Consider the following 26,409-nt stretch of genomic DNA (forward strand, 5'->3'; position numbering starts at 1 on the left):
GCTCTAGGACTCTGAAGCTGAGGCTGACGCTGAGAAGACGAGCCTCTCCTTGGCTTGAGATGGTGAAGTTTGAACAAAAATTTGTTATTCCTGCGGTTCCTAGGAGGGAGAGAACAAATCTTACCATTGTTGTTGATTTTTCCTTGCGGTGGAGCCTGAAAAAGAGAAAGACACACTCTAATGGGGGATTACTAAGACTTAATCCCTCAGCAGGTCAGGCCAACGCGTGGTTGGCCTGTGATGAGGTTGTTGGCCCAGTCCTCGGATGAGCCGGTTGCGGAAGTGTCCCGCTTTCTCGTAGAACTTACTGGCGATGGCGCGAATCCTGTGTCGGAGAGGCAGGATCCCGGTGTCCTCGTGGAGTTGGGGCGTCGAGAAGCGCCTCGGAAGATGCATAGCAGTCTTCAGGGCGCGGTTCTGTATCCGCTGCAGAGTCACAATGTGAGCATCTGCGGCTTTCCCCCAGACCACGGCCGCATACTCCAACAGTGGGCGGACCAATGTTAGGTATAGCCTGATGCCATGTTGCGGTGGAAATGACGAGTGCGGTTTTAGCAGCGGAGCTCAAGGACTCACCCAAGTCTGTGCCTTTATTGGGCTGGTCTTCCTCATCTACTCAGCCCGGATCTCACCCAGATCTCGCATGTTGTGACTTCCAACTGTTTGGCCCAATGAATGATGCACCACGTGCGAAGCAGCACGTGGATGATAGGAGGTCTATCGATGGAGCAAGACGTTCACTCCGACTTCGACCAGTACAGTGGTGCAGTGCTGGCATACAAGCTCTCTAGCAATAAGGTGGCTTAAGGCGGTCGTATTGTAAGGAGATTATGATGAAAAATAGAGTTTTGTGACCAAAAGGGTGGGGAATAATGTGGTGTATTGGAATCATGAATAAAACGAAGCTACTTCCAGAAAAAATGTATTGCATTACTCGTAAATTATGTAATAGAGTAATTTCATCATCCCAGGATATATTCTGAGATGGAAATTTTGACGTAAACACAGTCTCCGATATACCTTTTTCGTAATGTTTTCAGTCTTTTTTGTCAGCACTTGGACAAATTTTTGTAGAAGAATTGTTAATTAAGGGTAACTTAACTCTCTGATACGTGTCGTGTATTGGACTTAGCACAACAAACAAAAATCAGGAATGGCATTTAATCCATTCGCCAACCAGAACAACCGCAGTTACATGTAGGCAAATGCTAAGAGCTCAGCACAGTTAGATAAACAAGTTTAAGCTTCCGACTGTAACACCACCCAATGCAATACAAGCAGCACTATTACGTGCTGTACAAGTGATTCATGATGTGGAGTTGTTTCGGATAAGTAAATGACAAACTGCGTACAGTCACAAATTTCAATATAAGTTCTTTCTTTCTTGCTAATCAAGCATGATATTTTGTACTACTTACAGCGGCCTGGCTGTGTAGAGCAAGCTAAAGCAAGCTCCACATTCTGACTCGGGTGGTGCCAAAAAATGGTTCAAATGGCTCTGAGCGCTATGGGACTTAATATCTGAGGCCATCAGTCCCCTAGACTTAGAACTACTTAAACCTCACTAACCTAAGGACATCACACTCATCCATGCCCGATGCAGGATTCGAACCTGCGACCGCAGCAACCGCGTGGTTCCGGACTGAAGCGCCAAGAACCGCTCGGCCACCGCGGCTGACTCGGGTGGTGTCTTCCTCAACCAAGGCGTCATTTCTCCCGGCCGTTGTCGGTTTTCTAGACATTGCAGCCGCTACTTCTCACTCAAATACCTCACTAGTTTGCATCAGGAGGCTAAATGCACTCCGTTCCAATATTCGTGACAGTACGGGAATCGAACCGAGGCCTTCTGCATAGTAGCCAGATACGATGACGGAAGAGGACTTAACTCCAAGGAAATGTCTGAACTATGTCCACGGAGACACATGTTGCAGAAGCTGGTGCGTTCAGTTCTGTTGTATTTATACTAAATTCCTTCCTGAGCCACTGACAGCTTTAATAAAGAGAAATAAAGGAAATGTTTTCTCCCAATACTACTGACGCGGACAAAGCTATTTCTCTCAAACTGTGAAGGATTATTTAAGATGAAATTCACAGCGGCAGTTAAAACTGTTGACTCCTTGAAGGGGTGGCCGCAGGCTGAGTGCGAGTGGACTCCACATATGATTCTTGCGGCTCGCTTTTGCTAACCAAAACATTCTTCATAACTGACGAATTGCCCCACATAATATTCTATGAGACAAATATTTAGTGGAACAGTGCCAAATATATTTGGAAGTTAACTCACTTGCTTCAAAGACTAGTAATTATAAGACTAGCAAAAACAGCCTAAGTAACATTTTCCTTCAATTTCTAGTTTTCATCAATATGTACACACAAAAGTTTGGAGCATTCTACCCTGTTTACTGACTCTTTCTCATGTGCTGCATCAATTGCTGGTATGACTTTATTTGTTGTACGAAACAGAGTGTAGAGCGTTTTCTTAAAATGCAGAGTGAGTCAATTTTCAGAGAATCATCTAATAATTGTTTGAGAAACAACTTTAATAACTTCGTCTGCTGTTTTCTCTCTAATGAGATTTATTCTAACGTTAGTATAGTATGCAAAAAGTAGAAATCCCGCCTGGTGAAAGCGAAGTGGAAGGGATTCACGTACATAACGAACAGGAGTAGACCGAAAATAGAACTCTCTAGCATTCCCGTCGCGAATTCTTCCCAGTAACTGAAGTTATATCTCCTAAATTTATTTAAATTTTCTTCATTCTGTTTTTCACGTATGATTCAGATCAATTGCTTGTAAAGGGATCAGTTACATAAAACAATAGTTATTTTAAGAGAGTAGCATGAATACAATCAAGTACCTCAGACAGATCACAAAAAATAACAACTACATTCTAAGATAATTCAGAAGATTCATTATTTATAATTTCGGATCAATAACGAGAAACTTGCAGTTAAATTCACCTGGACATTTCATACAGCGAAACTCATACTGCTTATACACCTCTGCAACTCCAGGAGAAGGATTAACATTTTAAGAACCAAAGCATTCGAGGAGTCGAAGCAGCAACTTCGATATCTCTATAAGCAGTTCAGAGACTGGATATACGCCCGCGGCTGCGCGGAATCGGTGTTCGACATTTACGGCATGACCTGCTGCATATTTTTCAAAAATAATTTAAAATTACCCTTCAGTTAATGACCTGTAAGATATTTCACGTCTAAATAACTAAGGATATATTGATGGTCAATGAGGATTGATGTTGGTACTCGCCTATCACCGAACAAATTAGCATTAGCAGCAGTATTACACATCCCTCCGAGTCACTGGACTTGTATCCTGGCAGGCAGCGGGTCAAATTCCCATCCCAAAACTCACATTTAACTTCGCCATGATTTCCCTACATAATTTAAGGGGAACGCTGTGAAGGTTTCTTTTAAAAGGCATGATGGATTTCCATCGTTACTTTTGCATATTCGAGCTTGTGGTCAGTCGTTGACGAGAGATCCATCCTTTTATTTTGTTATCGAAGCATTTGGAACACGGTACTTCCGTTTTATTAATGGCAGCTAAGCTATGAGATACACCCAGGCTCAACGTTTTACTCGGCGTAATACTGGGCAATGTAGGTCTGTTCCGGGAATAAATTTTACGATTGTGATGCCGAGCCGAATGCTTCAAGGAAAATTTACACGTGGGTCCAGTAATCCCTGAGAGACGGACTCCGTAATCGGCGTTCGGTGATTAGATAAACTGTCGATATCAGTATCTGCTTGTGTGAAATTTCTAGTAAACTGGAGTGATTTCGTAGACTTGGCACTAATCGAAGATAACACGGATTCCCCGGGGAGTGTCATAAAAAGGTGCCGAGCAGGCTGGGGGTTGTGAGTCACGTCTCGACGGCCAGTGGAGGCGTAATGGCAGGGCAGACGAGGTTCCGAGCGGCGCTCCTCGTAGCGGTTCTGCTGGCCGCGAATACGGCGTGTGGTCTTCCACGTCTGGACCCTCGAAATCATATCCAGGGACTCTCCGCAAATAGCTCGGAAGACGGTAAGTTTCTTTGTATGTAAACTGTTAAAAATGTACTTCTAAAAGAGGGCATGGCTTGGTACTGTTCATTCGCACAACAAATTTTATTCTGAGCATCTACGGAGTCAAACCTAGCCAGAGAAAAAAGGATCTTTTGTTTATTCGAAATCCCTATTACCGGAAAACAAATGGAACCACAAGTACACAGCAGACGGTTCATAGATGAGTAGCAAGTCTACATTCTCTCCGTTGACGTACAGCGTACTCAAACAGATGTCACTCAAGACCTTTAACTGCATGTTCCTTGTGTTTCTATTTGACTACTATTAACTCCAAGGAGTAGACAAGATATACCGGGTTCTTACATTACGTGCTAGTACAGGAGACTCCAAGTCAGTTTTATGTCACGTTTTTAATATATTCACTTCGAAACTTTTACGCTTAAACTTGGAAATTTAAAACTGAATGAGCCAAAACTTTTCGCTAGCAATATGAAAATAAGTAGTTTTCAAGTTCGATTATAGTTTATCCCTTGTGTTCAGATCTAGAACAGTCTTCGCTACGCTACTTTTGAAAACACAAATTAACATATATTAGACAAACAGTGCTCACCGTCGAAGATCGATGCTTCGAACACCAGCGGAACACTCGAATAATGTACGCCAACAAGTTGCCGGACACAGGGCACTGTTTTTCAAAGAATCATGAGATGGAATAAAGATGTACCAAGATTTTAGCAAAGATTTACAAATACTGGGGCAGCGTCGTTAGAGAAACTATCGAAATTCGGACCAGGGATTATCTTATTACATTGAAAAGCCAAAGAAACTGGTACCCCTGCTTAATATCGTGTAGGGCCCCTGCGAGCACGCAGAAGCGCCGTAACAAGACGTGGCACCGACACGACTAATGTCTGAATGTGTGTGAATTCCTAAGGGAGCCAACTGCTGAGGTCATCGGTCCCTAGACTTACACACTGCTTAAAGTAACTTACACTAACTTACGATAAGAACAACACACCCATGCCCGAGGGAGGACTCGAACCTCCGGTGAGAGGGACCGCGCAATCCGTGACATGGCGACTCAAATCACGCGGCCACTCCACGCAGCGACTAATGTCTGAAGTAGTGCTGGAGGGAACTCACACCATGAACCTGCAGGGCTGTCTACAAATCCGTAAGAGTACGAGGAGGTGGAGATCTCTGCTGAAAAGCGTGTTGCAAGGCGTCCCACATATGTTCAATAATGTCCAGATCTCGGGAGGTTGGTGGACAGCAGAAGTCATTAAACTCAGAAGAGTGTTCCTGGAGCCACTCGCAATTCTCGACGTGCGTCGCATTGTCCTGATGGAATTGCCCAAATCCATCGGAATGCACAATGGACATGAATGGATGCAGGTGATCAAACAGGATGCTACTTATGTACCTGTCACTTGTCAGAGTCGTACCTAGACTTATCAGTCATATCTAGACTTATCACTCCAGCTGAACACGCCCACACCATTACAAAGCCACCATCAGCTTGAACAGTCGCCTGCTGATATGCAGGGTCCATTTATTCATGAGGATGTCTCTATACCCGTACACGTCCATATGCTCGATAAAATTTGAAACGAGACTCGTCCGACCAGGCAACATGTTTAGGGGAGGCATAAAGCTTTGTGTCATGAAGTCATCAAGGGTACAACGAATGGGCCTTCGGCTACGAAAGCCCACATTGCTTATGTTTCGTTGAATGGATCGCACGACAAAACTTGTTGATCGCCCAGTATTAAAATCTGCAGCAATTTGGGGAAGGGTTGCACTTCTGTCACGTTGAACGATTCTGTTTCGTTAGTCCGTTTCTTGCAGGATCTTTTTCCGGCCGCAGCGATGTCAGAGATTTGATAATTTACAGGATTCCTGATATTCACAGTACACTCGTGAAATGGTCGTACAGGAAAAAAACCACTTCAGCGCTCCCTGGGCGATGGTGTGTACCTTAGTTCATGTGCCGACTATAAAATCGCGTTCAAACTTACTTAAATGCACCAGTAAACTGTCTAACAACTGCCTGTTTACGTATCTATGTATTTAAATACGCATGCCTATGCCAGTTTCCTTGGCGCTTCGGTGTGTAATCTCACCGAGGCTTGGGAACCACCACTGGGTCTAATTAAGAAGACGGTCAGCAAACCCAATGATCTCGTGACGAGGGCGGACAGAGCAGCTACATCGACTCTACCACGGAATCCGACGTTAGAGTCTCCGCGACTGCCAACGCGAGAGGGAACGGCTAGCTGTGGGAGTGGATGTGAGTCGGTCGCGCTCCCTCAGGAGCTCACTGAACTGTAAAATTCTCCTCTGGCGCCAGTTCAAACTTCCGGTCATTCTGTATGGCTCGGACGTGTGGTCTACGACCGCCGACACTACCCTAGTTCATTTACAGAGCATCGAAAACAAAATTTCTCGTGTTACACGGATTCTTCCACAACATACAAATTATAGAATCCTTAGGGATATCCTCCATCTATTCCCTCGTAAAGGAAAAATCCATCAAATTTCATGAAAAATTATGAAGTTCGCCCCACCAACTCATTCAGAGTTTAGTCAATCTACCTCCGGAATCTTCCCACAAAAGACAAAAATTAGCACAAACAGACACACAGTACAAACATTTACACAGAAGCACACACACAAACCAAAACATAATTTTCTTGAACACACCAGTGCATTTTGAGGTGAGTTTCCAGTGGAAAAATGATTAAACAGGTATTCTTCGCAGGAGTTCAGTACGTCAATGCATCTGACGATTGTGACATGTCTAACCGCTTAAATATTGAGCCCCTTGGACACTATGGAGCAGTAGTGTATCCGTGTACTGTTCGATCAAGAAATACTCTGGGAGAAACTGAAGAGCTATGTCCCCTGATTGATTTAGGGAGCTCTGTCACTAAATCCTCTCCTGTGCCAACCTCTTCATGTCAAAACAGTACTTGGAACCCACGTCCTCAGTTATTCGATAGATGTATTCCAATCGCTGTCTACCTCTACCTGTTTTTACCTTCTACAGCTCCTTCTAATGCCATGGAAGTTATTTCGTGATATCTGAACGGATGTCCTACCGTCCAGTACCTTCTTGTTGTCACTGTTTCTTCTTGTCTTCATTTCCTCGCCGATTCTCCTGAGAACCTCCTCTTTCTTTACCTTATCAGCCCACCAAATTTTCAACAATCTTCTGTTGCACCACACCTTAAATGCTTCGATTCTCTTCTTTTGCGGTTTTCTCAGAACTTACCTTTCACTATTGTAGACTGCTGGGCTCCAGAGGTAAATTACTTTCAGTGTGTGTGATACCAGTTACATTAAACTGAATCTGATTAACTGTAAGTGAAACTGAGCATAAAGAATGATTATCAGTAATGTGCAGAATGGCTTCCTCATCAAACCATCACACGGAGTGGCTAACGGTTGCGCATTAGAACTGTGCCTTGTTACAAAAACCCAATTATATGAAAATTTTGCAAATGAAAACAGTTCCTAATTTCATCTCAAAAAGTTGACTTAGGCTACACTGTTGTTTCTTACCAATGCAATGGATAACTCAGCTCTGCTCTATCTCGATCAGTTGTGAGAATATGAAGTCCTGTACTGCATGTACCTGAAATAAACTACTGCATGGCTGTTTGCCCTATCTTACTTTGGGCTGCTTTTGGAAATGAGAATTTTGCTACCATTCCAAAAAATGAACCCAGCTGTCCACTCAGTAGTGCAGGACGTGACAGTGCAGTATGTTATACTTTTCATACAAACAATGAGGGTCGGCATCAGTAAAATATTGTTAAAAGAATTAAGGGTATTCTGAAATCGTCTTAAAGTCATTTTAATTACACGGAAGTCACTTGTACTGACATGAACTACGATTCCTTCCTAGAGTTTTCATACACCATAAAGTTAACCCATTAAAATATTATTTAGACCACGTAAAATTTAATTTTTGCATTTCTGATGAGACACTTTTAATTGATGAATGGAGGATGAAGAATTGTAATTAAGATTCTGAACATACGATTGTCAATTCTTCATGGACCCCGAAAAGGATATTGTTAAACACAATGTAATCAATACTCTACAGTAATAACTCGTCTACTGCTTGCAACAAATAAAACTCAGTGCATATTACTTTTTCCCAAAGTAAAGTTTCTTTATAAAATCATCTAAGAATAGTCCTATATCCTCAATTACACCAGGGAGCATCTGAAATAAAGTTCATTCTCTTTACGGCACATCCACCATCAAAGTTCCTCGTTCAGCAGCATCGGAACTCCTTCCCTCTCTGCAGTTGACTTAGTCACTCGCACGTGCTCTACTAATAACTAAACAAGTGCGAACCTCCAAGGAAAAGGAATCCCTTAGTTATCCTCTACGACGTACCCGCCATAATGACCGATGAGGAGCTTATTGACACAGAGAACAAAATTTTGACGACATAAATCAGAAAGAATTCAGAAACTGTTTAACTAAGGTTCAAGACAGGGCCTTGGGGGCGTGATGTTGTTCATCACGTTGCCGAGGTCACGGCACCAATGTGGAAAAAGATCACGGCAATGGGCAGATTGTATGTTGGCTTCCACTCGCTCAACGTCAGGGACTGTATCGTGGTACCTCGCTGCCACAACTGTGCTGACCTGGACCACATTCTAAGGTTTTGTACCAGGGAGTCTGCTTGTACGAAGTGTGGCACAAACGGTCACAACCGCAAAGACTGCAAGGCAGCAGCGGTCTGCATTTCTTGCAATAGCAGCGGCAAAAAGTCATGTGGAGCCACGGGACGTAATTGCCCAACATATCGGATGCCGGAGCAGCAATTGATTTCTAGAATCGATTATGGCTGATTACAGCCTACGGAACAGGATGCCAAAGCGTAAATCCCCGAGCAAGAGGAGGTGGGATGCTATGAGGGCAACTAGATTTAAGAATTTCTTGATGTCGCTCTCGGGCGCCACTAAGACAGAATCACTAGACACGGCCATCCAAACAGAGCCCTATATGATAGACAACTGTATGCAAACAGATCTCCCCTCAATGGGCATAGATCCCGCCCCTCAATGCCGGGGAACGAAGCCGATAGTCCACCAGAAGCGGCAAGGGCATCCTGTGGCTGTGACAATCTCAACAGAAAATCAAAATAAAGTAACCCAACCAAGTCAAGTCAACACAGTCACGCGTACAAATCTGAATTCCACCACACAGAGCACTCCAGTTGTCAGATTGCCATCTGTGGACCCGGTAAGGGTGTACCCCAATATCGAGTACACGATGCAACTGGCTAGGCTGGAAGAGCCGATTACCCTGGCCACTGCCTTGCATGTGGTCCGTGTAGGACATTAAGAGGGTAGGAAGGTCACCTTCTCGGTAATGGAGGCTGTGGACAGAATTCAGCTAAAGTCAGTGAATCTCCCCACTGATTTCGGAGCCCTGCGGAACGTGCTTAAGAAAGTTTTCGAGAGACGAGTTGAGAAGTTTGACCTCAAGGACATCTATGAACAGGCTGTACTGGCAAATGGACGAATTGCTTTCGACTGGAGTAAGACCTGGCCAGACGATCACATGTACACGTACTTACCTTGATGACTGAAATAAATATTGGACAATTAATCACTCACAATAGCCGACTTGTGATGCAGGAGCTCCGTAAAGAGGTGGAGGAGAGAAGACTGGATGTGCTCTGCCTTCAGGAGCCTTACTCCCAAGCTGGAAAAACAGCTTTTGCTGCCGGAACATGGCAAATTGTCAGCTGAGGAGAGGACCCTAGAGCGGCGATAGCTGTTAGAAATAAACTTCTGAGGGTCACTACACTTTCACAATTCACAACTAGTCACTGCAACGTCGTGGAGCTTCAGTCTCCAGTGGGAGTAATAATTCTCATAAAGACGTATTTTCAATACGGAGATGATATCGAGCAACATTTAGAACATCTGGCAAGAGTTACCACGGCGTTGCGGGGATGGAAGATGGTCAAAACTGCTGACATTAACGCAAAGTCCCCCCTGTGGTACAGCGGCACCAGAGATACAAACGGGGACAAAGTGGAAGAATGTATCATGGCTTCGCAACTCGTAGTGGCCAACAAGCTCGGCAACCCTCCTACCTACGCAGCAGGAGGAGGACAGGGCACGAACATCGACGTAACCCTAACATCACCAAACGCAGCAAATCTTATACAGCACTGGAAGGTCGTGAGCAATGCCACCACTAGCGACCACAATTTTATAACTTTCACTCTAGGTGAAAGGGAGTGCCGTTGGACCATGGGGTCGGAAGTACAATTCAACTACAACAAAGCAGACTGGGAACGCTTAGCAAGGGAGTGCGACATTCCTGCCTTACCGGAAGGTGACATACATCAAGACATAGACGTGGACGAAAGAGCTGAGGAACTGGTGGACGCAGTACACAGAGCGGTGCGGGCCGCTGTACCAACCAGAGGGAAGGCCATGGCGGCCTCACCGTCACCGTCACCATGGTCGGCCGAATTAGTCAGGAGGCTAAGGAGGAACTACCAGCGCAGTGTCGTCTAGCTGGAAAGGCAAAGATGGCAGTTGCAATATAGGGAGGCCAAGCAGAAATTTCAGAAGGAACTACGCGAAGTAAGAATGCGTAGCTGGGAGAGCTACGTGTTGAACCAGCTTGCCTTGGACCCATGGGGTCTCCCCTATAAATTAGCGAGAGAAAAAAATCCGCTCTCCCCTGGAGTTATCAACGGTCAGGCTGGGGGACAGGATGACGGAATCTTGGCAGGAGACTGCAGAGGTCCTCCTCCGGTCCCTGCTGCCTGACGACAGTGCGGATGGAGAAACCGAAGGTCAGAAGCAACTGCGAAATACGGACCTAGACGAATACAACAACGAGATGGCAGTCTACCCCTATTTGGAATAAGAGGTGGCTGCACATATAAGATCCTTAAAAAGAGGGAAAGCTCCAGGACCGGATGGCATTGTGGTTGAGGTGGTGCAGTTCCTGGCACCACAGTTAATTGCGCCACTAACTCATCTCTTTAAGGAGTGCCTAAGACAAAGAAAGTTTCCCAAGAAGTGGAAAACCGCAAACGTGGTAATAATTAAAAAAAAGGACCAGAAAAAGACCCGACCGAAGTTAAATCATACAAGCCGATTTGCCTATTGGACCCGTTTGGGAAGCTACTGGAAAAACTGTTGGCTGACAGGTTGACGGCTCACCGGGTGCTGTGCGGGATGAGCGGCAGGAAGTTCGGCTTCAGGCTGGGGCGGTCGGCATCTGATGCTATCGCTCTGGCGGCTGAGGGCTGTGGCTCAACCCCGCATAAGTACGTAGTTGGCATCCTATGGTGGCCTTCGGTCTTCTCCTGTCTGCGGAAGAGAGAGTCCAGGGCCGCTATATGGGTGTCTGAGGAGCTATTGTAAGGATCGAGAGGTATGGCTATCATCCCCTAGCGGGAGAATTGGGAAAGCAAAGGATGACCCCAAGGCTCCGTCTTGGGACCCCTTTTCTGGGACGTCCATATGGAACCGTTATTAGACAGCCTACAGCAAAGTGAAAAAGTGCTAGAGGTGATAGCCTACGCAGATGACCTCCTCCTGCTGGTCGGCGGTCGCAGCCGAGAAGACATAGAACCAAAGATCGAAAGGGCCATAGAGAAACTGCACCAATGGTGCCAAAATACAAAAAAGACAATATCTCCGAGTAAGTCTACATATCTGCTTCTAGACACCGTAACCCAGAGAGCTCTCCAACTACTAAACAACCTCATCTCCATTGGACATAAAAGATTTCATCTCCCTCCTCATCTCATAAAAGTTTATCTGTTAGTCATAATGGGGCTCCTCCCGTTAGACATCAAAATACGTGAACAAGCGGCGTGGTACTGGGCCAAAAAGGGGAACAGGGAGAAAATAATAGAGATCATGGGTGTGGGGATGGAGGATAAGAGAGAAATACGAAACGGGAGGAACTTTGGCAGAGGGCTTGGGAAGAAGAAGAAACTGGGAGAAGAACCTTCCAGTTCTCACCAGACGTAAAAGAGCCTGGGGGTATGAAATATTTCGACCCTACTGTTAGAATCGATAGCTCACCAGTTCTTCGGCGACGGGAGACGAGATACTTGGGAGTCATAACTGACGAGAGATGGAAATTCGGGAAACACATAGACACCGTAACCCAGAGAGCTCTCCAACTACTAAACAACCTCATCTCCATTGGACATAAAAGATTTCATCTCCCTCCTCATCTCATAAAACTTTATCACAGTAGTGGGTTACGGCTCGGGAGTCTGGGCGCACAGGCTCACGAGGGTCGTGCCCGCCATGACAGTGAGAAGGGTCCAGAGAAGCATGATTTTGAAATCTGTGGGGGCCTACAGAACAACTCCGGGGGGAGCTCTGTTAGTCATAATGGGGCTCTGCCCGTTAGACATCAAAATACGTGAACAAGCGGCGTGGTACTGGGCCAAAAAGGGGAACAGGGAGAAAATAATATAGATCATGGGTGTGGGGATGGAGGATAAGAGAGAAATACGAAACGGGAGGAACTTTGGCAGAGGGCTTGGGAAGAAGAAGAAACTGGGAGAAGAACCTTCCAGTTCTTACCAGACGTAAAAGAGCCTGGGGGAATGAAATATTTCGAACCTACGCGAGGACTCATTCACTTTCTCACTGGTCATGGACCCTATCCGACATATTTATGTCGGTTTGGGAAAAGGGCAACCCCCGAGTGTGACTGTGGAGCGGCAGAGGGATCTCCCGACCATGTCGTTTTCGAGTGCCCTCTCTTCAATGATGTCGCGACAACACTCCGAGACAGACTTCCGAACAACGACACATACCATCTGCTCAGACAAGAAGGCACTTTTCACACTCTGAATGCACTGGCAGATGGGGTACCACGGAAAGTGTTAGCAGAATACCTGAGGGACCAAGAATAGGTACCAACTCATAGATCGACCGATTAAGACCAGATCCCATTCCCATACCGCCTGTGCGTGGAATGGCCGACTTCCATCATAGTTCGAAACCGCCACGTACGGGACTATGGGGGATGGGGTCAACACCAGCGATTATGACAAAAGCATCGGATATGACGTGGGCTAAGTTAGTTTATTGTAGGACTTAGATTTAGCATATTAATTTAGGAAACTGCAGCGAATACTAACTTCGGCCAGCCCAATGCCAGGGGCATGCTCCTCGGGTTTAGCTCGTGGAGCCTGGCTATTTTAAGTAGGTTTGTACTTTACTGCCACACCTGTGACGGTGCAGGTAGTAGTCAATCTAGATTAATTAATTAACAAGTAGGTTAAATCAAACTGCCCATTGTTGTAGAAAACTAACACACTGTAGTAGTTTAAACTGTAGCTCACTAACATAACTGTAAGTAAAAACTGCATTGTAATCCAATTTATGTTATCACTTTATGACCCACTAATCATGTTAGGAGGTGGGTTAACATGTATAATTAGTTTTGTTACGGAAGTAAAGATCTTTTTTTTTTTTTTTAAAAAAAAAAGAAAAAGCAGTACATATCACGCATGTGTTCAGGCATCAGGCATCTCAAGACGCTCATATTGGCAAACATTTCAAACAAACTGCCATTTATCATAGTATATGCACCTTCCAATACATGCATGAATGATGTTTGTGATGTGTTTCTGAACAGGTCTTGAGGAGTGGAAGTGGATTACAGAAAATATCATGAGCCATTTAAAGGAGCTGAAGAGTTTTCCGCTGTTACTACACTCGACTTCCAGACTTCGAATCTGCGTCTAGTTGTATTTTGTTATCCATTGATCTTAATCTGCTCGGTAATGCTGTCGTATGTTTCTTAAACGGTGCAAAAGCTACAAATACAGTTTTTTTAGCAGGCTACTATCGCTGTGGGCAATGCATGTTATAATTTGTTGCCTTGACTGGTTATCAGAGACGCCGGGTGTGCACCGTCGCTTTAAAGCCCAGTCATTTGTTACTTCAATTAATTCCATACAGACCAGTCAGCGAATGATACAATTAAATAATTAAAATGATTTGGTATGTCCTGTAGGATTAATGACGTTGACATGAAATTATGGATGCAAGGTGAATTATTAACTGTAGTACAGGAGGAAATACTACATGAGCTGCGGCGGGAATGAAAATGACTGATAATAAATTGAAAAATGAGATATGTTTTATATAAAACTGCCTCCGTAGCTGACTCTGTGCTTATTGTTCTCACTTTCGGTGTTTGAAGAACTATATGCAGGTGCAGAGTTCTCTGTTGGATAGCAATAAGTCGGATGATTGGCGACCGTGTGACCTTGTAATACAACGCGACAAAATACATCGCAGTGCGCAGCAAGATAAATAGGACTTCGTTCTGCATCAAATCATTCTCCAGGTTCTAAAGTAAGCAGAGTAATGATTCATGTAGTGATACGTGGATGGTGTGTCGTCATTACATCACTGAACTTACGCTAGACAGACGTAATAAAGGTTGAAACATAAAATTCATGTATACAGTGTGTTCGCAAATTCCAGTTTCAAACTTCCAAGACTTGTAGAGGACAATGATTAAATAATATTTTGAATTCGAATATATGCCCCGAAGCGAACCGTTTCCGTGATACAAGCATTTGAAAACATGTTGGTAACGCAGCCACTTTTACAAATAATTGATTATGCATTTTGATTCATTAGTAGCGAAAGAAACTGTTCGTGTACTCGTTGACGGGTTCTGAACATGATGATTACGGCTACTTCCCAATCGGATGTGCGGCATCTCCGTGGAGCATCACACTCACGACTGGTAACGGTGAAAGCACCCTTCCTCGAATCAGTTGCGTAACTGTGGCGAAAAGGTTATGCGATGGAGTCGGAAGTTGTGAAGAACTATCTTGATAAAGGCGTCGAGCAGCTCTTCCATTACCGTGAGCTTCGCTATTCAGAAGGATCATGTCAGTGTATTCTGCAAACGTGAACTTAACCATGTTGCTCCAACACTCACAGAAACGTGAATGGGATTCGAATCAGGTCAGAGAGGTAGGATGGACGACAAATGATATCAGCCGATCCGACGTAACCATCTCCCACCATGACGACCATGTTGCATACCTACTTAGCAAACATGTTTTCAAACGGCTGTAACACGGAAATGGTAAATTTCCGGACCTGGGTTCATATTCAGCATATTATATACTCACTTCCGTATATAAGTCACAGAAGTTTGTACTAGGAACTTCCGAATACCATGTGTAATTAATTAGGGATACAGGACAGGTACGTGTAATGTCATTGGCTCAGAGTATCTGAATATTACGATAATTATTTCATTCACTTTAAGGCTAGTTCAACAGATATCTTACACGTTTCAGAGACTGAAAATACAGTTTCTAGCTATCAATCACGGCATAAAAATAAAGTTCGTTGGCCTGAAAACACAACATTATTAGTATCAACTACAGCAAAAATAAGAGCTCATACCTGCATCAAACCCTATAAGCAAATCCGAAGTTCGTATGGTAGCGCAACATCAAACACTGGAGATACACTGATGAACCACATTATTATGATCACTTGCTTAACACCTTGTTTCTGCATCTTCGGAATAAAGTCGAAATACATCACTGGTTCTCTGTATCAGGGATCAGACAGTTTGTTGTTAGGTTTTTGAGGTACGTGGAATTAGATGTCTACGCACAAGTCATATAATACACGTAAATAACGGGCCGCTGATTTGCGTACGAGGTGATGGTGCCCGATAGCGATCCCGATGGGTTCCATTGGATATACACAACGCGAATTTGCTCGCCAGGACATCAACGTGAGTTCACTGTAATTCTCTTCAAACCACTGTAGCACAGTTCTGGCTCCGAGATAAGGACAATTATACTGCTGAATGACGAAATCGCAGCCGGGAAATACATCGACCTTGAAGGGGTGCAGGCGGTTCTCAGGTGTCAGCGCGTCTTCGATTACTATCATAGGTTCGGTGCAAGCGCAGGCGAATGTCTCCCATAGCATAGTCCAGCTCTCATCAACCAGCGGCTGTGGCGCGCTGTGCGTTTCCAGCCACCGTTCATTTCGATGATGGCGTTTGTGGAGACGACCATCCACCTAGTGTAGCAAAAACGTGATCCACCCAAAGACCCGACAAGCTCTCATTGATCGACGGTCGAAACCCGATGGTCCCGGATGCACGGCAATTGTAATTGACGATATCGTTGGGTCAACGTGTGAACACATAGTGGTGGTCTGCTGTGGAGCTCCATGGTCCACAACGTACGGTGAACAGTGTGCTCCGATATGCTTGTGCGTGCACCAGCATTGCGCTCTTTCGGCAGAGATGCCACAGATCACCGTCCATCCTACTTTAGAGAGCAGACGAGCCTCCGAACTCCACGTTCTGTGAAGAGTCGTGGACGTCCAACCATTTATCGCCTAGTGGTAGTTTCACTGTCCTACCTCTTTCCGTAGTTACTCACAACAGCTTCACAGTTTTCGACAAACTCGTTCACAGGCTCTGCGCAATAATAATCTGCCCTTTATCAAAGTTGTTTATCTCAATGGATTTCCCCATTTTCACCAGGCGGCATCCAACGTTGAGGTGGACAGAGATCATAATGTTTTGGCTGACCAGTATACAGTCAAACAATCTAAGTTATGTGAAACGCTAAAGCCAGTAGTTTGTACTCGCAAAAATTATTTCAACATAAATTAGGGTATGTAACATCACAGCTACTTGGTCGCACAGCCATTCCACAGCCTCACTTAAACACCTATCAGCTTTTCTAAATAGATTTACTTTTTCGTTTATTTTTTGTGGCTGTCGATGCTACGGTTTTCAGTCCTGCTACAATAATCATCTGATCACTAGTCCCTTTACGTGTCATGATGTTCTTTAGTTGCTCAACATTGTTGATCCTGAGAGGTCTAGTATATTATGAGAAAATTTTACACTACGTGTAGACTCCTGAACTAATTGATCAAAACAGTTATCAGAGAAAGCGTCTAGTACAAATTCGGACGATGTTTTATAGCTACCACTGTCACTAAACACATATTTTCACCGACATACGGGAAGTGATAGTAGTCATCTCCAACTGAAATGAGACACAAATTTTCCTTGAACCTCTAATCAACTGTGTCATCTAAGTAGGGCATCGGTAAAAGGAATCGATTATTAATTTATTCCGTTTGTCGAGTATATTGTCTACGCATACTAACAAACAGGAACGTTTTTTTTAGTCTGACTGGTTTGATGCGGCCCGCCACGATGTTCTCTCCTGCGCCAACCTCTTAATTTCAGAGTAGCACTTGCTCTTTACGTTCTCAATTATTTGCTGGGCTGGACTCGCATTCGGGAGGACGACGGTTCAATCCCGTCTCCGACCATCCTGATTTAGGTTTTCCGTGTTTTCCCTAAATCGTTTCAGGCAAATGCCGGGATGGTTCCTTTGAAAGGGCACGGCCGATTTTCTTCCCAATCCTTCCCTAACCCGAGCTTGCGTTCCGTCTCTAATGACCTCGTTGTCGACGGGACGTTAAACACTAACCACCACCACCACCACCTATTTGCTGGGTCTATGTCTTCTCCTACAGCTTTGACCCTCCAGTTTTCTCTAGTACCACGGAGATAATTTCCTGATGCCTTAACACATGTCCTATCACCCTGTCCGTGTCTTGTCAGTGTTTCCCGTATGTCACTCTCTTCGCCGATTGCGCGGAGAACCTCTTCATCCTAATCTTATCAGTCCATCTGATTTTCAACATTCTTCTGCAGCGCCACATATCAGACGCTTGGATGCTCTTTTGTTCAAGTTCTTCTTCATTAAATTAGGGCCAATGTTTGATATCAATGGGCTTTTCTTGCCAGGAATATCTCCTTTTCCCGTGGTAATCTGCTTTTTATGTCCTCCTTGCATCGTACGACATGAGTTCTTTTACTTCCAAAGTATCAGAATTCCTTCGTATACATCGTTACTATCAATTTCTTATGTTAAGCTCCTCGCTATTGTCATTTAGCTATTTCTCATCTCTTTTATATTTTTCCGGTTTACTCTTAATCCACATTCTGTACCTGTTCATTCCACTCAACTCATCGTCTAAGTTCTTTTTCTTTTTACTAAGAATAGCAATTTCATCAACGAATCTTATCACTGATTTGATTTCATCCTGAATTTTAATACCACTCTAGACTCTTCCTTTTATATCCGTCACTGTTTCTGAGATGTGTAGACTGAAGAATGGGGGAGAGTGATGGCTTCCCTATCTTACACTCTTTTTAATGCGAGCACTTCGGTCTTCGTCGTCCAGCTTTACTATTCCCTCTTGTTTCTTGTATATATTGTATTTTTCCAGCAACTTACTCCTACTTTTGTCAGAAAATCGAGCATCTCGAGGAATTTCACTTTGTCGAAAAGTTTTTCTGGATCGACACATCCTATTAGGGCACCGATTTTTCCTGAGTCGTGCTTCCATTATCAGGCGCAAATTCACAACTGTCTCTCTGGTGCCTTTATCTCTCCCAAAACCAAACTGACTGTCATCTTACAGATCCTCAGTTTCCTTTACATTAGTCTATTAGTTATTCCTGTCAGAAACTTGGATGCACTATATTTTAAGCTGAGGTTCGATAGTTTTAGCGGCTGTCCACACTTGCTAGACTATGTGATCAGAAGTATCCGGACACCTGGCTGAAAATATCTTACAAGTTCGTGGCGCCCTCCATCGGTAATGCTGGAATTCAATATGGTGTTGGCGCAACCTTAGCCTTGATGACAGCTTCCACTCTCGCATGCATACGTTCAATCAGGTGCTGGGAAATTTCTTGGGCAATGGCAGCCCATTCTTCACGGAGTGCTGCACTGAGGAGAGGAATAGATGTTGGTCGGTAAGGCCTGGGACGAAGTCAAATGGTTCAAATGTCTCTGAGCACTATGGGACTTAACTTCTAAGGCCATCAGTCCCCTAGAACTTGAACTACTTAAACCTAATTAATCTAAAGACATCACACACATCCATGCCCGAGGCAGGATTCGAACCTGCCACAGTAGCGATCGCGCGGTTCCAGACTGTAGCGCCTAGAACCGCTCGGCCACCGCGGCCGGCTGGGACGAAGTCAACGTTCCAAAACATCCCAAAGGTGTTCTGTAGGATTCAGATCAGGACTCAGTGCAGGCCAGTCCATTACAGGGGCGTGATTGTCGTGTAACCACTCCGCCACAGGCTGTGCATTATGAACAGGTGCTCCATCGTGTTGAAAGATGCAATCACCATCAACGGATCTTCAACAGCGGGAAGCAAGAAGGTGCTTAAAACATCAGTCTAGGCCTGTGATGTGATAGTGCCACGCAAAACAACAAGTCGTGCAAGCTCCCTCCATGATAAACAAGACCACGCCATAACACCACCGCCTCCGAATTTTACTATTGGCACTACACACTCTGGCAGATGTTCACCGAGCATTCGCCATACCCACACCCTGCCATCGAATAGCCACATTGTGTATCGTGAGTCGTCACTCCACACAACGTTTTTCCACTGTTCAATAGTCCAATGTTTACGCTCCTTACACCAAGCGAAGTGTCGATTGGCTACCGGTGTGATGTGTGGCTCATGAGCAGCCGCTCGACCATGAAATCCAAGTTTTCTCACCTCCCACCTAACTGTTATAGAACTTACAGTGGATCCTAATGCAGCTTGGAATTCCTGTGTGATGATCTGGATAGATGTCTGCCCATTACACAATACGACCCTCTTCAACTGTCGGCGGTCTCTGTCAATCAACAGACGAGGTCGGCCTGTTCGCTTTTGTACTCTACGTGTCCCTTCACGTTTCCACTTGACTATCACATCGGAAACAGTGGACCTAGGAATGTTTAGGAGCTTGGAAATCTCGCGTACAGATATATGATACAAGTGACACCCAATCACCTGACCACGTTCGATGTCCGTGAGATCCACGGGGCGCCCCATTCTGCTCTCTCACGATGTCTAATGACTACTGAGGTCGCTGATATGGAGTACCTGACAGTAGGTATCAGCACAATGCACCTAATATGAAAAACGTATGTTTTTGGGGATGTCTGGATATTTTTGATCATATTGTGAATTTTCAGAATTGTGTGGATGATATTTTTCAGAATGACGGATGTTACGTCGCCAGTCTCATAGATTCTAAACACGCGGCAGAAGAGTCGATTGGGTGTCTTTACCCACCTATTACGTTAGAAATTCCGATGGAATGTTTTGTATTCCTTTTGCTTTATTTGATCTCGAGTCTTCCAGGGCTGTTTTAAATTCTGATCCTAATACTGGATTCCCTGTGTCTTCCTTATTGACCCCAGTTTCTTTTACTGTTAAGTCATTTGACAAGTTCTCCCTCTCATAGAGACCTTCAGGGTGTCCTTTCCATCCACTCACTGTATTTAACAGTGGAATCCCCGATGCACTCTTAATGTTAACACCCTTGGTTTCAATTTCACTAATAGTTGTTTTGATTTTTCAATATGCTGAGTCAGTCCTTCTGACGATTATTTCTTTTGCCATTTCTTCGCATTTGTCCTGCAACCACTTCGCCTCGTCTGGTCTGCACTTTCTATTTGTTTCATTCCTAGGTGATTTATATTGCTCTAGTCCTGCCGTTCGCTGAGTATTTCTATACTTCCTCCTTTGATTGGCCAGATGAAGTATTTCTTTGGTCATTCCAGATTTCTTCGGCTTCACCTTTCCTGTATCTGTGTCTGACAGCCCGACATATGATTTCCCCTGATAGAGATGTCCTCTCCTCTTCAACTGAACGCCCAACTGTGATATTCCCTGTCGCAATATCCAAATTCTTCTCGAACTTCAAACGCAACTTATCATTTCTCATACTTCCTTATCCTTCTGTCTTCCACGCTGATTTTTCCATGTAATTCTCTAAATACTTTCTACTCCTCATCATTACTAACTTGTTGTCTGAGCCTATGTCTGCAGATGGCTACGTCTTCACACTCCAGCACACATCTCTGAATCTCTTTCCGGTCATGATGTAACCGAGAAGGAATCTTCCGGTGCGTCTGACTTTTCTGTAAGTAGAGCTCCACCTCCTGTTATTCTCGAATAAAGTAATCCCTATGACCATCTGAAATTTATTGTAAAACTCGATAGTAGTCTCTCTCCTCTTCCATTATTACTACGTAACTTCTGTTCTCTAGTAAATCTTTCTTCTATACTTTCCACTACAGCCGCGTTCCAAAATCCCATTATCATTGTATTTGTATCTCGCTTTACATACTGAATTACTCGTTCAATATCTTTACATTTTTCTCTTATACTTGCGACTCCGGAATGTATGCCTTAACTACCGTCGTCGACGTTGGTTTGCTACCGAATCTGATGGGAACAATCCCATCGTTGAATTGTTCTCGTCCCTACTTTAATATTCATAACGAACTCTACTTCGGTTATTCCGTTTCATGTTGCTGTAGTGTTACCCGACGTTCGTCTGACTTAGACTCTTCTTTCCGTAGCACTAGCCCACAGTATATCTAGATTGAGCCTTTGCGTTTCCCTTTTCAGAAAGTGTAGCTTTCCTATCTCTTTCTAACTTCTGACACTCAGTGTTCCGATTCGTCCACTATTATTCCGACATTGGTTATTCCATCATTCTCTTATGGTCACCTCCCATTTGGCAGGCCGCTCCTGAAGATCCGAATGGGGGACTAACCCGAAATCTTTTGCCAATAGAGATGATAATGACATTTTGTCCAATTGCAGGCCACATGTCCTGTGGATACACATTATGCGTCTCTGATGCCTTCTGCGTCATCATGCGGATGATCATTGCAGATTCTTCCGCCTTTTCGGGGCACTTTGCCTCCAGAAGGGCAAGAGAGTGCTCTGAACCTCTACCTGATCCTCCGCCATCTTGGACAAGGCCGTTGGCCGAGTGAGGATGACTATTTATGCCAGATGTCTTCGGCCGTCATTGTTGATGATTTTTATTTAATAGTTAAGCAGCCATTGCGTTCGAACATCGCACCTATGATATTTTGATTAGTAGTAAATGAAACTATCCCTAGACCACAGTAAATATATGCTTCAATTTTACTGCAAGATGATTTCTAACGGAAATAATTTAACCTGTCGTTTCTGAAGAGCATCTGCTCCTTGGTAAAGATTTGAGTAGAACTTATCTCCGACTTTAGCCAGGTTTCAGTACATGTAATGATTTCCGCTTCATTGTCTTCTATGAGCACTTGAACCTCACAACATCACAGTTACGGTAATTTAAGTTTTTAATACCAAAAGTTTTGAGGTCGATCATTGTCCTGCGTTTGACTTCCTTCGAGACTAAACCCTTGTTTCTACATTTCCGAGACCCTCTAATTTAAAAATAAACGCCTAGTTCCCTTTACACAGTCCCCACTGCTCGTTTAGCCGCTTCCTGTGTATAACGGTTGCCTGATCTATTAAGCGGATCCCAAACACGTCGCCATCCTAAGACGCTTGTCAAGATATCTGCAGCATACATAATCGCAGAGCCATCTGAGCCACATATTCAAACGTTTCATCCATATCAGTAACAAAGATCCACAATCGATCTCATCAGTAATGATACAGATGTGGGCCCTGCATTCCTCTTGCAAGCTAGAATGACTGACTCCTTGCCACTTCAGATAGCCGGCGGAAAGTGGAGAGAATCTTTTCCAATCAAAACCGGCACACAGCATTAGTACTGACATGAGCTACGACCTACAGTTCACTGCTCCCTGTGCTCTTCATTTCGTCTGTAATGGCCCATTCTACATCTAGGATGACTCTCCCAGATATGCACACAGAGTGTACTTACACATATGCTTCTTTCCCATCTTCCAAGAAATATTCTCAAAAGGTTCAATGACGCTGCTAACACTGGACCTCGCAGGCACCAATAACCTAACCCACTGTGAATACCCGGACCTTGCAGGTCAAGCGGCTTCTTCTGGAACATAGCAACCGAAGGTATCCCAGATGTTTTCCATCAGATTTAAACCAGACGAATTTTGTAATTAAAACGTCAACATGAGCTATCCAAACCACTGTAGCACGATTATAGTCATCTTCTACAGAAAATTATGCTGTTCCAAGATGCTATCACCATCGAGGAAGACATATAAGCATGAATGGATGAAGGTATTTCGTAATAACGTTCATATTGTCCACATCTGCCATGGCGCCTTCGATTAGTACTGCCGGTCCCATGGAAGCCCAGTTGAATGTCCCCCATAACATAGCACAATTCCCACCGGTCTGCATCCAAGGAGGAGTGCATGCTGCGGGCAGCTGACCGCACGGAGTGACCATGCGGTTTGAGGCGTCATGTCACGGACTTAGCGGCCCCTCCCGCCGGAGGTTCGAGTCCTCCCTCGGGCGTGGGTGTGTGTGTTGTTCTTAGCATAAGTTAGTTTAAGTGGTGTGTAAGTCTAGGGGCCGATGACCTCTGTAGTTTGGTCACTTAGGAATTCACAGATACTCGAACATTTTTTTGGGCACTGTTCCACTGGGTGACATTGTATCTGGACACGAGCATCGACCAGATGCAACAAGAAACGTGACTCATCCTACGAGACGACACTTTCGCAGTCAGACCTGGTGATGCCTTAGGTTAACATGGGAACATGTTGCTGTTGTGTGTAGCGGAGGCCCATGCAAGCTGAACTGTGTGGTCTGAAACACCTGTACCTGCATCAGCATCATACTCTATTATCAGGTCTCTAGCTTATCAGCGCCTGTCCTGGTTTACAGAACTGGGAAACTCTCCCAGTACCTTCTCATTTACTTGTGGTTTCACCATCCTTGAACCACTCTCCATTGACGCATATGACAGAAGCTTGCCAACACCGACCAGCTTCGTCGTTTCTGAGACTATTCTTTCCAATCACCAAGCCATAAAAATGTGCCCTTTGTAGAAGTTGCTAGTCAGTTTTTTTACCCATTTGCATTCCATATCGGATCTAGAACGTTCCCATTTGTCTCTGTCCCACAATGCCATCTGGGTGCGAAGCGCCACATGAGCTGAACGGTGTGCTCTGAAACATCTTTGCCTTCATCAGCATCGTACTCTTCGGTCTTGTCAGGGAATCAGACCATCACTCTCGCAGTAGGCTACGGTCATGATGTTTTGGCTCATCAGTGTAGTATCTGTTTGATTAATTCCAATGGTGAGAGGATTTCTTTGATAAGGGAATGGCTTGCATCTTAGAACTTTACAATCCAGTTCGTGGTTTTGGCACATCTTCAATGATAATTTGGCTTGTTATCACGAAAATCGATAGAAAAATGGCGTTAGGTGTTAAACTGTCCTCTGATGTGCGCAGTGGCTGAAGACTCGCCGTGCCCCCGCATCGTCAGCCGCGAGGAGTGGGGCGCTCGGGAGCCATTGGTCCCTCACGAGAACCTGACGATCTCGCCAGTGCCATACGTGGTGGTCCACCACGGCGGCATGCAGGAGTACTGCTTCGACGAGGAGGCGTGTGCGGCCATTGTACGCTCCTACCAGGACCTGCACATGGACACAAATGGCTGGGACGACATCGGATACAACTTCTTGGTGGGCGAGGACGGCAACGCCTACGAGGGCCGAGGCTGGGACGCCAGGGGGGCCCACGCGCCGGGCTACAACCAGCAAAGCATCGGAATCTGTGTCATGGGAGACTTCTCAGGTGAGTCCTCGAACCGCAGTGTACTCGGGCCCCCAAAATAACATTCATTTTCTTAATGTCTGGTAACGTCTGAACAGGCCCTCGAATTCGTGTGTCCATTCTAACCCACATGCAAGCCTGAAGCTTCAACATTTTGAGATGCCTTGGCCACAATTTTATAATCATTATCGGCCTGTATGAGAGACGGCATGCTTACCCATATGTGCCGAAATGCTGCGCATATATATGAGATTTTCTGTTGCTCGTACCTCGGATTCTATTGGTGATAAAACGGTAGTGTCAAGTATTGTGGATAGCCCTTGGGCTAGGGACTATTTATATAATGAACTGAAGGATCTTTTTAGTGTCACTATCCCACAGTACAGGGTCAAAATATACGTACTGCATACTTCCTTCTGCTTGGGCAAGAGGAGCAAATCGGTTGGTTCCTTTGGATTTTGATGTATCCTATGGTGGGCTTTAGGTACCATTAGTTCATGGGCTGTTCCTCTGTAAAACCCAAGAAAGGTTTTTTTAGTATATTTTCGCTGCCACCAGCTGGCCCAGACATAGCTGTTGATTCGAAGATGTCTTTGCACAGCAAAAAGGCTAAAACTCTTCCTTAAATCCCGATCTCGAACAGCTTTGAAAATTTTTTTGATTTCTTTATCCCTTTCCCAGATACAAAGGTTCAATGTTGCTCTACATGTAGACGAAAAATATGAAAGTAAAAGTAAATAAATTGATTGGTGAAGGGTATACCCATGATAAAATCGTGATTTAATTAAACTGACGAGAATACCCGTGAATGAATGAATGTATGTATGAATGAATGAATGACCCATATGCCTAACTAAATTCATAGGCGGCTCCTGAGAAAACCCGAAAAAACTCTTTTTTTCGTCATCAGCAGAGGATTAAACCCCAAACGCGGATTTCAAGGTGGCTGCGCACGCCAAGTAGCTGTAATTTTTACGGTATATTCGAAAGCTTCCGGTCTCGAATAACTTTGAAGATTTTATGGATATCTTCATCAGTCTCCGAGGTACAGAGGTTCGAATTGGAAATTTGTGGTAAGTTCCTATGGGACCAAACTGCTGAGGTCATCAGAGGTTCAAAGTTACCCGACTCGTGCACGTAAAAAACGTACGTAAAACTCTGTCTGAGGCTAAAACGTAGTTTATAAAGTGACGTAGCTGGGAGAAAGATAATATAAAGTGTGTCTCCGTTATCACCACACGTTCCAGTACTGAAACTTTTGCGCACGTAATTTTGGCTCTGAAATATAAAATTAGTTTTGCGTTATTTCAACTTCATATAAGGTAACTATCAAAATTTAGCTAGCCCATCAAGTTCTTTTCAATGAGTGGCATGCTCTGCCGTGATAGGGAATAGAACGGAACCGGACAAAAAATGCTCCTATCGGAGCACAAAAAAGGTGAATACGCACCTGTTTATTAAAAGACCCGGGGCCGAAAAATGGGTACCAGATGCTTCAATCTACCGTTCTCAGCACATTTAAATTTTTTTCCAAAAGGTATTGAAATTCAAACATATTGGCACTTTTTTATGCTGATAGCGAAGAGATAGTAGCATTGGCTAAAAGAGACGGAGAGTAATAAATACTGGAAGCTACTAGACAGTGGTTGTGGCATAGAAAGAGCGAAGGGAACAATGGCAGTGTGAGAGAAACAGAGGGACTCAGTGGCAGTGGAACAGAGTGGGCAGTGAGAA

The 26,409-nt window shown here is 44.5% G+C and overlaps 1 protein-coding gene across 1 annotated transcript in view; it reads left to right on the forward strand.

Moving 5' to 3' along the window:
* The window catches only part of LOC124788801 (peptidoglycan-recognition protein 1-like), a 66,638-nt gene that overhangs the window by 31,739 nt on the left and 8,490 nt on the right, over positions 1 to 26,409 (forward strand). The window contains exon 3 of the mRNA XM_047256083.1: positions 24,352 to 24,696. Within this exon, the coding sequence (XP_047112039.1) occupies positions 24,352 to 24,696 (345 nt within the window). The remainder of the gene's footprint in view (positions 1 to 24,351; positions 24,697 to 26,409) is intronic.

The sequence above is a fragment of the Schistocerca piceifrons genome, chromosome 3 (assembly GCF_021461385.2).
Source record: "Schistocerca piceifrons isolate TAMUIC-IGC-003096 chromosome 3, iqSchPice1.1, whole genome shotgun sequence".
In the NCBI taxonomy this organism is placed as follows: Eukaryota; Metazoa; Arthropoda; class Insecta; order Orthoptera; family Acrididae; genus Schistocerca; species Schistocerca piceifrons.